The 15,401-nt window shown below is 40.5% G+C and overlaps 1 protein-coding gene across 1 annotated transcript in view; it reads right to left on the bottom strand.

The window, feature by feature from the left end:
- Positions 1–6: 6 nt before the first annotated feature.
- The window catches only part of DGCR2 (DiGeorge syndrome critical region gene 2), a 45,056-nt gene continuing 29,661 nt past the window's right edge, over positions 7–15,401 (bottom strand). Inside the window, exons 4-10 of the mRNA XM_084297581.1 lie at positions 13,101–13,311; positions 12,049–12,125; positions 9,245–9,421; positions 7,103–7,306; positions 2,962–3,114; positions 2,053–2,289; positions 7–1,285 (exon numbers count right to left, since the gene is read on the bottom strand). Coding sequence (XP_084153707.1) covers positions 1,044–1,285; positions 2,053–2,289; positions 2,962–3,114; positions 7,103–7,306; positions 9,245–9,421; positions 12,049–12,125; positions 13,101–13,311 — 1,301 coding nt within the window. The 3' untranslated portion in view covers positions 7–1,043. The remainder of the gene's footprint in view (positions 1,286–2,052; positions 2,290–2,961; positions 3,115–7,102; positions 7,307–9,244; positions 9,422–12,048; positions 12,126–13,100; positions 13,312–15,401) is intronic.

The following is a 15,401-nucleotide window of genomic DNA, read 5'->3' as shown; positions in this document are numbered from 1 at the left end:
CATGCAATAAGAAAAGCAAGAATAATGGTCTTTTATCCAGGCCAGTTTTGTGCAACTGTTCATTGTAAAGGAGTTAAAATACAAAGAAAAAACACTTCAACCTTCCTTATGGGATTACAACAAACAGGGGCTTTGTATAGTGAAGTTAGACTGTGTCAAAGTTAACTGCTCCCCGCCTCTTCCCTTAAGTACTACCTGACACACACAGGGATTCTACTGAAGGGATGCCAGCACTGCGCAGACCCCATTTTCTTTATAGCACAGAAGTTTATCTTACAACATTAAATTTTGCAGCTACCAACAACAAATAACTGTAATTGCAAATCCTGGTTTTCTTGGTACCCACTTCCATCAACAGACAAAGCTGCACATTGCGTAGATCACTTATGCTCCAGTCCCTAGGGTGTTTTGAAAGAGCAAGGCAGATCAAAACACAAATGTTTCATCCTGTGTAACTCTTACGTGGTAGCATGTTTTAGCTCCTCAGTGTTTCTGCTCTGTGTAACAGATGCCTAGCCCCTTCCCCTGCAGTTCAGTCTTCTCTGTCTTTTCCAAGTGTAGCACTGAAGCAAGAGAGAAAGCAACTGATTGAACAATGACTGCCCCTACCCTCCTTTTCCATTGTCTGTTCCCTGGGTCCAGTGGTATCCAGCCAAATCCAAGCAGCTTTTTCTGATGTGGATTTTGTTTCCTCTCAGTTAAAAAACAAAAAACAAAACAAAACAAACAAAAAAAAAACACTACCCATACTTTTCCTCTCCTTGAAGTCAAAGGAATTCTCTGCATTCTTTTCCATAGCCAATGGAAAAAAAAAAAAAAAAAAAAAAAAAAAAAGCAGTTATACAGTCCATATTTACAGGACAAACTGATTAGTGAACGAGTAACGACAGCCAAAAACAAGAGGCACGATCCTAATCTAGAACATAAAAGCAGTGTTCAAAACAAAGTGGAGATTCCTTCTGAAGTTCAAACCATGGATTAGTGTTTGTCTGTGCAAACAGTTGCTAAAACTATTTCTGACCGGCAGTCGGCTTTTTATTCCTTTATACAATGGTATTGAGAGAACAGTGGCTGTGACGGCTGCCCGTAAGAGTTTCTGCCGGTGTGTTTTCATTTAGCGGTGTGTCGGGAGGGACAAGAAAGGTGCTGCTGTCAGCAGAGTCTTCCAGCTCCACTGGAGAAGGACCAACTGAGGGAGGAAGCGATCCCTCTGTAAGCTGTGGGGATACATCACAGTTTCCTAGAGATGGAGGACTGCTCTGCACAGTCTGAGAAAGAACTCCATCTGGAAAAGATGAAGAAAGGCAGAATCAGGAGGTGAAGTATGTCATTTCACATTCTCAAATAGATTTACTATCTGTGGTTTCTGGAAGCTCTGAGCTTTTCCCGTCTTTGTATTAATGCACATGACACGGCAAAGGAGGAAAATTATGTAGCAAAAATATAACATTGATATATATAAATAAGACTGATTAGTGCAAGCATCTTACTTATCTTGTGAGATATGCTGCTATGAAATCCGAAATTGGAATCAGTTCTACAGTATGCTAATATCACAGCTGCAAAACTGAAGAGCGCTGGGTGAATCATTAAAAAGTGGTATTTTTGGTCAAATTTTTTGGCTGTGGGTGGGGGGAGTGGGGAGTGGAGAAGAGGCTGGATATGTTTTGTTTAAAATCTCTTGTACTTGGCATTTATTCTGCTCTTTAATACCAGTTTCTACAGACCTAGCTCCAGAAGACCAGAAAAGGTACCAGCATGATGGAAACTATGTACCCCACCCAAGGTAAGACTTTAAAATCAGTAAAGACTAAGAGTTAAGCTGCTCGCAGCATGGACTCCACTTTAATTTCAGTGACTTTCCCAGAAGACAAACAAAACCACACCACAACCCCCAAGCTGAATGATACTTCTAACAAAAATCTTTTCCACATGGAATTAATTTGTATTTTCTCACCACAATCACTAAAACACATGACTATAGTTTTTTGTTTGCTTGTTTTAAATAAAAAATAAAAACAAGAAGGAAAAGAGAAGTTGCTTCCTGCATACCTGGAGTGGAACAAAGGATGCTGTCGGGATTGACAGAAGCCTCATAAGGAGGAGGTGGGTCATCTGGATGTTGAATGTCTGGATACTTGTAAGCAGTATAGGGTGGAGGTGGATCATGGAAATGAAATGCTCCCCCTTCCCCATCATCTGAAAGATGCAGTGGAGTAAGGCCAGTTCCAAAACCATCAGGACCATAATCAAAACCAGGCATCCTGCGGCCCAAGTTAAAGTGGTGCACTATGTTGAGATAAGAGAAAGAAAAAAAGGAGTTTATACCACATTTTCTTTTTTAGGTTAAGGCAGATCTCAACACCTTCTTCCACTTTTCACAGCCAAGGAACTCATGTCTCCTGAACACCTAGAAAAGCCTAAATAACCTATACAGGTCAACTCGCTGCAGTTACACAACATAACCCAAGGCCACCTGCTTCCAGCCTGTTTGTCCTGCACCACAGCTAAATTTGTATCTAAGCTCTTCAAACTAAGGACATCATTCACACACAAGATATTTCAGATTTGGACCACATACAAACAAGTATTCTTCCATTATTGGCTAAGAAGTTTGAAGAACATTCAGGTTTGAAGAAACTACACACAAAGAGGCAGAAATGAGCAAGACCATGATACTTCTCACTTCCACACATCAACAATAAGCATTAAGTGCAAGAGAAGTACGCACTTATTTTTTTTAAACGAGTGCTTCACAGAAAAAAACTTGTACAAATCGTGACCCATTCGGGCAGCCAGTACATAGCTACATTTGGGTACAGTACTGACTAGAATTTATTACCAGACTTCCACTGATGTTCTCCACATAGATTTGTATCTCTTCTCCTCTTTTCATCCTGGAGCCCATTTATACTACACACATTTACAGATCAAGACTGACTACAAATACAGGCTACTTACAATTTGCTCCGATCAAAGACTCTATGCGCTCTCTCCGCCTCTGGCGTAGCCGGTGGACCATGAAGAGCAGCAAAGAGAGGATGAGGAAGGATGAAATGCAGCTAACTATCAGACGCATTCCACCAGCCATTGAGTCAAACAAGCTGTTCCCATCTGTTACATAAAATATAGGAAAGAAGCCTGTTACTTATGTTCAAGACTCATTTTTCCTCAATGTTCTTTTGTCAGTAATGGAGAAAAATGCAGAGTGGAAATTCATTAGCCTGGTTTAACAGTTCTCCAGACTTCAGAAGTGTAGAAAAAATGAATCATTAGATGATTTATCTATTTACTGCAAGGAGACTTAAATGCTTCTAAATATGTTACTCAGCAAAAGGCACAAAATATTGAAGGCTTCAGGTCTCTGAAAAAGAGAAAAACAAAGGTTAAGAGTATTTTGTGCATCAACTTGTCTCCCTGGCATGGCTGATGGTCTTGTAGTAAAGAGAACAGCAAGCCTGGAAGCTATGGGAAAGGCCCGAGAACTGGCATATCTACACAGCATTTCTACATGACTTCGGGGCATCTTAACTTGTCTATTCCAAACAATAAAATTGCTAAACATTTTCATTATCACCAAGATGCAGTCATCCAAATTCCATGTGTCATAGGTACTATGGTTATCAACATTAAATAATAGGAAATAAAAATACCTTAATAAGCTGAATCAACATGATAATCTCTCTCAATTTTTTGAAAGATTGTTAAGATAAGAGATGAAGATAAACAGGAATTACGTATTTTCCTAAAATCACAGAAAGCAAGTGGTGCAACACAGAACAGACCCAGGAGCTTAGGGCTTCTAGAGCTGTATGTCAGAGCTAACCAGATCCACATTGGAAGGCTGCTGAGAGCAAATTATCGCTGTTCTGTCAGTGCCAGGCACAAGAGGTATTTTTCACAATTCAACTAATCGGGCTTAAAGTAGCCTGGAAACAGACAGACACTCTACACAAAAACAGACAGAAGTGACTGTGCTGTTCTCTTTGCCCAAATTTCCTGTTAAAGAGCTCTGATCAAGAAAGGAACTGAAGTTAGATGTGGCTAAGGAGAAGCAGCTGCAGAACCTGGTCGTGACGGTTACACAACGCTAGAGAACACAAGCAGCACCAAGTATGAACCCCGTGCCCAGCCAGTACAGCACCACGCCAGCACACTTGGCAGAGCAGCCAGCTCCTGGTCCCTCTCCTTCCTTTCCTGCACCCACCACAGCTGCAAGAGCTCTCAGTACCTTCCCTTCCACTGAGCAGCAAAAGCTGCACCAAAGATTCCTTACAGAACACAAGAACCCTCACAAAAACTGTAAATACTGATTTGCTACAAATGCTAGGAATAGAAAAAGCCACCTTATTTAGGCATTGCTAGAAGTACACGGCTAACACGGCTAATTTATTACCTAACCCATTCCCGAGTAATTCATTTAATAGTGCACTATGCATAGAACTCCAACGTAACACCCTCTCAAATCTGGCTGTGCAGTACAAAAGCCTCTGTGCTGTCAAATCTTTTAGCAGCTCTCCCTGTCAGAGCTCGAACTGATGCAGTCACACAGCAGCAGTAACCAACCAACACCCCCTCCAACAGCACGGACCTGCCGGCGTTCCTCCTCTGTGTTATGGCAACGCCGACTTTGTGGCCACCAGAAATTAGCTCTAAGAGTTGCCTTAAATAAAAGGACTTCAGTAAAACACACAGACAGTGAAGCATGATGCAAACTTGTAGTCGGAATGCCTGACACTCCCTCTTCCACATATTCTCTTCAGACCAGCTAAAAGTGCAAATCTTGGGCCTGCTGGGGAGGCTGGGCCGCTTTCGTACTGCTCCCAGCCTCTGACAGCTCCTACCACTCAACCTGTTCAGCTGGATAAACTATTGTCAAACCCTAGATTAAAGTAAAAAGAAAAAAAAAGAGACAGAGACCCAGCTTGTACAGAACAAGATGAGCCATCACAGATTTTCAACCTACATAAACAGGAATGGATTATTTCAGAAAGGCTGTTTTACACTCAGGGCAGCAGTAATATCCTGTAACTGTCCCAGTTTAGTCACTAGAGAAGCTTTTCTATCACCAGCTCTTTCAAATATTTTATTTCTTTCAACTCTATTTCACAAGTGAGAGTTCCAGATCTGTACAGACAAGAACCCCATGAAACAACAGGAGTCCCACATCCTTAAAGAGGCAATTGACAAATGACTTCAGTTTCAGCATTAGTACACAAAAGATTTTCATGTGCTATTTATCTTCAACTAAATGAGAAGCATCTTTCAAGATAGTACAGCTGGGATTGCTCAGCTTACTCCTACCACTGAAAAATTCCCCTACTACCAAGTCCTTGAGTAATATTCTTTATCCACTTGTAATTGTTGCTCACCCACTCACACAACACGAGCTGATTACCTGCCAACCCAACAGCGGGATTTATTTCCCCCCAGTCTCTCCTTGGGTGATGAATTCACTTACCCTTGATTAGTAAAACAGTTTTCTTTCCTTTGCAACAAAGCTTAAGGGAAATATATGTAAGAATTGGACAAAGATAAATACATGCTGATTAAAGAAAGTAATTCATTAATTTTGTCAGCTGGAATAGTCATTTATCAACACCCAGAAGCAAAACTGAAGTGTGTCATCTCAAAATTTCAGTGTTCATCGTTAGCTGAAGTAACTTTATTATGAAGTCAGGCAACCGCTTGATGATTCTTCTCTAAAAAACTGAGTTACTAAAAAACCAGAACACTTCAGACAAGAGTGTAATGAAACAGTCTTATATAGCATCAGTACAGGAAGAAGAGCTTAGGGATCAGAAAGGATGTGATAAAATACAGTCTTCAAATCAGTATTCATGAAATAGTTAAGACCCACAGTATAAGCAAGGATTAAAGAACATTGAGTGAGGTTATCCCAGGTCGTCTTATCCTGTCTGTTGAATGATGCCTTGCTGACACTGTTCCTGAAGATTAAAAAAAAAAAAAGACAGTGAAAACAGTCTTAACTCTGCTGATAAGAGTAGGAGGAAGACTTCTGCTTTTTCACCCCTGACTCTCCCCAACCAACCTGCAACACCAGTTCCAAACATCTGTTAAGCTTAGCTGTCAGAATGGATGTAAGTGACAGCAAGGAGGGATCGGGGCCTTTAATCATTAACTTGTGCAGATAAGACACGAAAAAGAACGATGACAAGTTTGGATGTCAGTAAGCACCCCTTTTTTTAATAGGCTGAAATGGAAGCCTCTGATGGGAAGACTTGACCTGTGTTTTCCATATTGGAAGGATCTGAACAATAGTTTCTTGGTGCACTCAGATAAGATCAGGTTCTTTTAAAATATCAGGAAATCACAGAATGGTTGATGTTGGAAGGGACCTCTTGAGACCATCTAGTCCAAACCTTGCTCAAGCAGCATCAGTTTGAGCAGGCTGTTCAGGACTGTGTCCAGTCAGACTTCAAATATCCCCCCAGATGAAGACTCTACAACCTACCTGTTCCAGTAGTTGACCACCCTCATGACAAATGCTAAATAAATTTATTTTTGCAAGTCTCTTTACACAAGAAATAACATCCCAAAAAGGCCACTGACCAAACAGTATACAGAAGACCCCTAAGACTTCACTGATCCAAAACAAGAGGATGCACTAAGATGCCAAATTCAATATCAAGGTTGCATGCCCTGATGATTAAAATTCCATATAATTTGAAGACAGTGCTTTCTATCTGATCCCTGCATGCAAACTTCCACACATAAATGCTCATGTCCAGAAAAAGATACTTAATTAGTGCTCAAGAGAAATGTCTTTTCCTTTCTGTGACAGCTAAACATCACAAAGAAACCACGCAAGATGCTCTATTAGAAATCAGCGATGCTGTCAGCCTCCACAGAGGAGACAAGTTACTGCTCTTCACTAAGTAGCACCAAGGATGACTAATTATTTCCAGCAACAGACTGAAGTTTTTCATTTCCTGCGATGTGGGATTTTTCCCCAGATGGGGTTAGTACCCAGCAGTGTCAAGGCACTGAAAGGATGCACCACTTCAAACAAAGTTATACCCCAAAACAACCGAGCTTTGCAGTAATTTTGCTGCATAAAACCGCAATAGTCAAGTCTTACCTGGGTCTAAACAAGTAAATTTGCAGCACTCCTTCGGATCTTTGCGGTACTGCTGACATCCCTGTGGCCGTTCACACAGAGCAGCCACACACATCTCAGGTTCACCGTTATGACACGTGCAGCTCAGACAGGGATCATCCCCTTTTGGAGTGAAATAGTAGCCTTCATCAACAATGTTGTCTTTGATATCGACGCAAGTCTGGCCTAGAACAAAAATGCACATCAATATCCAAGTGTCTATGAGCCTGCCAGATGAGCCCGGTTTGATCTATTACAAAACATGATTTGAAAACATAAGCAGATGATCAGTTAAAAGTCATGCTTCTACACAAAAATAGCTCTTAGAAGGGATCTCCAAGGAGCAGGGAAGATAAATGGATAGTCTGGAGATGTGCGGGGATGATATACTGCTCAAACTTGACAAAGTGAATGTTAAGTATTTAATGGAATTGACGTGCTTCCAGGTGTCCTCTCCAGGACTCAGAGAAAAACAAGCAGTCTAAGGACAGCCTTCAGCATCACGCCTGCCGCACCTCCCTCTCTGCCTCCTGGCACTTAGGAAAAGCTGGGACTTCTCTGAACCAAGCTGCAGGACACTCTCAACAGGTCAGGCCCAAAAAAGAGAGCCAGGCAATAGCAATACCACTGCCCTAGCTGCACCTTAATCCCTGCACAGTGGATGAAGCTTAGATGTCTTCAGCTCACCATCCTTTCCTCCCACAGACCTGAAAGGGAGGTACCAAACCAGAGAGGGCGCAGACAGCTGGGGGACCTTCCAGCCTGCAGCGACTGCTCAGGGAGGGTGGTGAGTTCTCTCCACCCAAAGCAGAGCTCAGCTGCAAGGGTTTACAGGAAAATTCAGACTAGAAGAGACCTTAATAGGTCTCTAGTTCGATGCAGGATCACCTATGAGGGAAGTCCCACTTTGCTGCTGAGTATTTTATCCAGTATGGTCATTTTCCCTGACATCAGTTCAAACCTTGTTTTAACTTTTGTTCCTCGTCTCCTGTCGCACACCCATGCAAAAAGCCTGGCTCTGTCTCCTTGATCACCTCCTTGTAGCTACTGGCTGGCTGCTGTCAGGTCCCCTCGGAGCACTCCCTTCTGCAGGCTGGAGGTGCCTCATTTCCTCCACCTCTCCTCAAAGCACTGGTGCACCAGAGCCCCCAGCACCATCTTGGTGGCCCTCACTGAACTCACCTCAATTTGGCAAGGTCCTGTCAGTGCCCTTCTCGTGCTGGGGGTCCCTGAAACTGTATACAGAATTCTTCTGCTCAACTTATACATCTTATCTTTTTCCCCCTTACCCTTCGGTTAACAGTCTGGCAGAGCTACTGCTTTCCTCACAACACCACTCTGAGGAGATGACCGAAATGGTTATGTTTTGACTACATAAATGGCCTTCAATTCACATTCCAGAAGTTTATCACATCAAAGTAGGTATCACAATAGCCTGTCTTACTAATTTTCAGTATTTCCAGTGAAAAAGCAGGCGGAGAAGGGCTGAATTTTCCTCCCTTAACATTTGTGTTAAATCTTTATCCTGCTTTCAAGAGAAAGCAAACACAAAACACTTCAAGAACCACAGTAAAAGTTCAACACCACATGTATTAATTTTTTAATACATATATATATATATTTATTTTTTATTTATTTTTTTTTACAAGGAATTATCATTTATATCAGGCATCTTGAATGTTACCTGAAAATACTGCTAAAAAGTATTTCTCTTCTCTTAGTTTAATGCCTTTTGGCATAAGGGCACGCATGATACAGAATGGGAGCCATTTTTTCCACTTTAAGTCAGAAGCTACACTTGCTTTTTTCCCCATGCCCCACAGTTCTAAGAATTGGTTGGAGAGAATTTAATAGAAGTTGCTTTATTCAAAATAAACCAACAATAAAAATTTGCTTCATGTAAAATGAAGAAACAACTTGAGTGATATTTACTAGTAAGGCTTAACTGTACTGTGGCTGACCCATTGCGATGCTCCTGTTTAAACAAAGCCAAACTCTTCCTTCTTTTTCCTCCTTTTTTAATTTACTGGGGAAAAGTAGAAAGATAGCTATCAGATTTCCAATATTTGTTATTTGCTTATTTAAACTTGCAAGACAGTTAACACCGAACCAAACCCAACTTACTCCTTTTGCAGAGGAATGACGACTTCTCGTAGCAGTTTTCAGCATACCAGCTGTGTAAACCGTGGTGCCGAAGGGTAGGAAAATGGAAACACTGAAGCTGGGCACAAAGAACGTTTTCATTTTCAGACATAGCCGTACCAAAGATAGGGTCAGGGGGTAAAAATACTTCTGAAGAGCCTAGAACAAGATGCATTGGTGTAAGCAGCCTGCGGGTATGCAGAGCTTTAGAAAGGCTCTGTAATGTCACTCATTGCACGCACACCACATCTCCTACAAGGCTACTGTCCTCTAACTTTAGCTTCCATTAGCAGCACTCCTCCGGGAGAAAGCGAGGAGTGGGGAGGGAAGGGGTGAGTCACAGAGAGGAGAGGCTGCTGTTGTCAGAGAACCGTGTAATTCTGACATTCTGCTACAGTAGGAGCGTGTTCTGCTATCTCTACAAATGCTTCTTTCCAGCGTCCCATGGGGTTTGCCTGCCAATTCTTATGCACCCCGTCAAACAGTGTAGAGTTTGAACATGCTAAGGAGAAATGAAGCAGTAACCAGTACACCTGAAGGTCTGGCCTAACGCTAGTGTAGCAGGAACCTATACAAATCTCATACCTGGTACTCCAAGCACCTACCGGTGCTTCCAGTACCTCATCTACCCTGTGCAGCACGCTGCAGAGCTGCTCCCCCACAGCCCACATTGCTGGTTTGGAGCGCAGTGCAGAACAGGGCTGTGCTGCAATGCTCCTCCTGCTGCTGCAGTGGGGATATATGTACGCTTTGGTCCTCCACGCAACTGTTAACAGATTGCATGGCATGGGTTCCAACAAGTGGGGACTTAGCATCGAGTTATTTTTCCCATTGCAGGGCATGGAAAAGGTATTAAGGGTATTGTATAACTACAAATTTTGCTTCTGACCAGCACCTTAGTGTTAAATTAGTCAGTCTTCAAAATTGCAGAGATTAACAAGAAGCCAAAAGACAACAATTGTGAAAATTAGATTATTTGATACGTCTTTAGAAGCCTGCTTTCTAAATCTGTGCTTAAACATTGACTTCAGCAGCTCCTGCAGTTAGCATATTAAGCAGCCTAGTCACACGATGGTCCTTTCAAACACATCAGATAAGTCTGATAATTAATGCAATTAAGCTCTCCCATCATTTTTTGAGGGTTTAACTTCCACATCTCCCAATGATAGATTAAAATTTTCAAGCTATAGGACCTTAAATCACTTTTCAAACAGATACTAGGAATTCACAGTCTACCTCACTACAAGTCAGTGGAACTTTTATAAAATCTTTCAGAAGCTACTGAACGCTAATATGTACTTTACTTCATAGAGGTATGTTTTTATTAAATAGAAGACTTTCAAGCAAAAAAAAAAAAGACTTGCAAATACAGTGTTGAAAAGGTTTACATTCATATAATGAATCAAGTTGAAGACAATTTATGATATAAACAGACATTACGACTCTCTGTAATTTATGCCTCCCTAGTCATAACACTTGGTCAGCAGATGGCAGTGCAGTCAACCTTCTGAAGAGCAAAGAAAGGTCCTTTTAAGGAGAATTGTTTTTTTCCCCTTGGAGTTCATAGGAGAAGCCTACCTGCATAAACAGTTTTGCCCAGATGAGGAATAGCTAACCCTTATGAGAGAAAGTTGGAACTTCCTCCCTGCCCTCTTCCTGTTGTCAGAAGGCATCTTTAGGTGCCTTACTTTAAGGAACTAATGGAAATGTTCCTGCCTCCACAAGAAGGAGCAATTTCTTCTGAATACCTAGCCAAATCTGCTTACTTAAATGACAAAAATAAATAAATACTTTTGCACATGGCAGAAAGGTAAAACAAGTCCCATCACTGGAAACCTATGCAGGTTCAATCCCTTCTCATAAATCAAAAGTAGTATTTTGCAAGATCTAACTGTTCCACAAAATTCTGCTGATAATTATCTATCTGGACATAATGGACAGTTATCCTTGTAAATTCTCTGTTACTGAAAATTGTATATGAGAAGAAAACTAGTCTGGATTAGCTTTCAAACACCCCACTGGAATTCACAGTGCTGATGTGTAAAAACCTGTTTGTTTGTTTGTTTTCCTTGACCTGTAATCAGCACAGAATTTAGACATTCAATTCTACACATATGAGTTCGTATGACTGAGACACACTACTCATTCACCTGAAATAGTTAAAAATAAAAAGAATAAAAACATGTCTTTGCATTTGCAGCAGAGGGAGCTGCTTCTTTTGCCATTGAAAAAGTTCAGCCAGAGATGCCTATCAGATTAATGCTTGATCCTCCATAAAAATAGTTACTAATTTTGGGCTAAGGTAAACTTTCTATTGGTTTAAGTAAACTGCCTGCATTATTTCAGGGTGCAAAAAACTCTGGGTAATTCTGCAAAATAAGATAACTGAAAAGCATATAAAAACCTATTAAAGTTAAAAAACAAATCCTACACTAGTTTGCACAAATACTAGAATCGGGAATCAGCTGTTAATCTAGACATTTACCAGAAGGAATGAGAAACTACAGAGTAGTTTCTTTTGCTCAGCTTAATCATGGGGAAAACCCAAACAAACTTAAAAAACACATTCCTTCCACAATAAATCACTGAAAAGTCATGAAATTTCTTACACTTGAAAATTAGGCATGTGTATTAAAATACTTCTGTTTTCATACTGTAAAGCAAAACAGTTCCTCTACAGCATTTCAACACCATCAGTGAAAGAAATGATGTTCTTGCAGATAATATCCATGCTTTAAGATACTTAAAGGGACCACGGAAACCAAGTAATAATTTCAGAAGCCTACCTTTATAAGCTACTTCCCAGTGGCCTTCTAGGGAGTGATTTCGATTTGTGATCACATACTGATATCCAACCCAGAACCTACAAAAAAATCGGTTAGATTCTAAAAACACAAGCCCGAAACATACTAAGAAATTGAAATACGTTACAAATTAAAATATGAACCTTACAATATCTTGAAAATTAACTTTGAAAACATTGATGACCTTTTTCTTAGAATTTTAGCACATTGGGCAAAGTAAAAAGAGAGACTACAGCTGAGGGATAAAGGAAAATACTTGATAGTTTTCTATGTTTACAAATTGCTCACTATGCCTTTTATTTCCATGCATAAGCAGCACCTTGTTCTGTTGTTATAACAGCACTACAGTATCGAACTCAAAAACCACACAAAAGCATCCAGAACTCAAATATTTTATAAACATACACAACTGGTGTCAGACACAGTTCAGGATCAAAACATCTAAGTCTCCAGAGACAGAGATACATATTACTGAACCACTGCTGGTGGGTGATCTATCAGCATGGCAGCCCACGAGACTGACGAAAAACCCACAGGCAAAAAAACCCAAGGAATTATGTTTGCTGTGAACTCACAGAATGAAATATCTCAAGTCACCAAAACACAGTTCTTACAATTCATGTTTTTTTTTCCACTTCGTTCTTGTCTCAAACTTGCAGTCTTTGTCAAAGCTACTGGTACTTAATGGAAACAAAAACTGTGTTGAAAAATTTAACGAAATAATATTTCTATACAACATAGTGCTGCAGTAAGTCAGTGTAAAATTCATCTTCCCTGTTGGAGTTCAAGAATACTAGTATGCTGCTGAGACAACCTGAAAACAAAGACTACATTAAATTGTAGCCTGTTAATTTAGTAATGTTAATTAAAACAGAAAATACAGAGATGGCTGCTCTTAAACGCTTTCACAAGGTTATCAGCCTGTAGTCAATTTTACCACTAGATTTTATAGGCAAACTGAACTACCACCAACTATATTGTGCAGAAACCATTCTCATGTAATAGGGGAGATCTGTCCTTTCCTTCCTACTCACCTACGTTGGTCCTTCCTTACAAATGTCTTTTCTTCCAAGTCCCACTCCTGTGCCAGGATAAATCTTAGCTCCTGGTCTGCAGTGAAGGTTGCGAGGGATCCATTCACCCGCTGACATGTCTGCACGGCGTCCCAGTAGTTCTCCCCGTTTAAATACACTCTGTAACAGCTAGCTGTGCCCTCGTAGTGGTGCCACCCTGTTGGGCACTTTCCTAGGAAACATGAAGAATAGAAGGGAAACCATTCCCCCCAAATTAGGATCTTCCAGGTAACACGTCCTAATCAGCTTATGACAATGCAATGTGTAATCACTTGGATGCATATACACAACACATCACGTGTAATTTACCTCACCAGTAGGAGATGCATGCATTATAGGTCACAGAAGACTTCCTTTACTAATGCTTTTGACAAAGGATTTTCTTTTAATGCACTGAAAAACTCTTAGTGATGTTTCCCTGCACTGTGACAGCCTTTAAATTCTTTAATTAAGACTGATGATCTACAGTGGAAGGTTTTCCCTGAACAGCTTTATAAATCCAATCAGTTGGATCAATGCTAGTCACAACAAGCAGCAAGAAGCAGGAAGGATAAACCAGAGGTGGCCAACATAACGATCACATCTTTCTATTAGATGGTTAGCAGTATGCCCAACTTGCTCTGAGGATTTCAACCTTATTTTACAAACAAGCTCAGTAGTGTTCACATAGTGAGTGCATGGTCACTCACTAAAGGTGATGGGATGGGGGTTTTGGGGCAATGGTGGTTTGCTCTAGAAAAATGTCACTGCACAGAACATCCTTAGAAATTAGGCAGGTGATGGTATGAACTTTAGTCTCTGCTTTCTCAATTAATTAAATTGAAGAAATACGCAAAAAAAAAACCTTGAGGCATTTCTAGATGAAACAGACCCATGGGCTTTTGATGACTGGCATTCTAGGAGGTGATACGTAACTAATAGAAACAGACATGAAATATGATTTTAGCACCTGCATTTGCAGAATTAATTTTGCATGACACCTAAGAAAGTAACTTTAAATTCACAAACTGTTTTATGTTTGTTGCAAGCATTCAAAGGGATCTTGTTCTCAGGACTAGGAACTCCCTTCAGAAACAGTGATCTTTATCATAAAATAGTGACACATTTAAATTTGAATTCCTTTACATATCTTCCTTAGGTCTACTGGTCACATCACTGGGATGGGACAGAATACAACATGAGTATTATAGATATTGCTGAATCAATTTCTAAGTTGTTTTATTGTCCTCTACAAATTTGTTTAACAAGTTAGCTACTAGAGTAAATACCAGAATCAAAATACCTATTTTAATAAGCCCCCTCCCTCCAAAAAAAAGAGGTAATTTTTCACTTGTGCTAATCACTTGACTTTTTCAGACTCCTGCCATATCTTCTTCTCTGCATGTCCCCTTCCTAGTGTGCCCCATCCCTCCCTCCTAGCATGATCAGTGCTGTCTCATTCCCAAATCACTGGATGATCCAAGGAGCAAAAAAGAGAAGACCACCAGAAAGAGGCGGCAGGGGAGACTGATGCATTGGACCTAAAGAAATTTAAAGGCAGCAGTCACTACGAGCTACAATCAGTAAGAAGGACAGTTACGGAACATTTATAATTTAGATAAGGCTTGTACCAGGATGCAGAAAGCATCGCCATCAGTGATGCAGGTAAAAGGGCAGGATGATATCGGAGTGGTATTTTTGAAGGTTCCCAACTAACACTTGGAAGTAACAAGGAAAAAAACCATTCAGGTCCTACATTCTTCCTTGATAGTTCCTTCATAGACTTTTTCCTTCAGAGAAGCAAGAAGGGAAGAATTTCCCAAAGTTCCCCACTTCCTAAAGAACATTATTCCCTCTTAAAAAGGGTACAAAACTCACAACATCAGATATGTATTTAGTTTACTAAGGATACTGCAACTTCTTCTAAGATCATCTTCGAAATGACTTCAATCAAAAGCAGTCAATTTTGTTTTTCCCCACTTTCCAGGGGAAAACTGCAAACTCACATCAAGAGACAGCTGACAGATTATCATGCCTGCTGAAGGATGAAACCATCACTTCACTCATCACAATTACAGAAAACTAGGCCCACAGTTCATAAAAGAAAAACAATTTCAGTTGCACAAAAGTAGTGTTACAAAGGAAGCTGGATTCTTTGTATGTATCAGCCTGCTATATAAACTGTGCAACACCACAACACACATATAAAGGAAGTGTGCAAAAACTTTCAGGGGTACTTCATTTAAGCAAAGACTGGTCTAAAAGACACGCAAGAGAAAATCT

This window comes from Netta rufina (genome assembly GCF_964035555.1).
Source record: "Netta rufina genome assembly, chromosome: 17".
Classification (NCBI taxonomy): domain Eukaryota; kingdom Metazoa; phylum Chordata; class Aves; order Anseriformes; family Anatidae; genus Netta; species Netta rufina.
The sequence above is the reverse complement of the archived record's forward strand: the minus strand, read 5'-3'. Positions and strand labels throughout refer to the sequence as shown.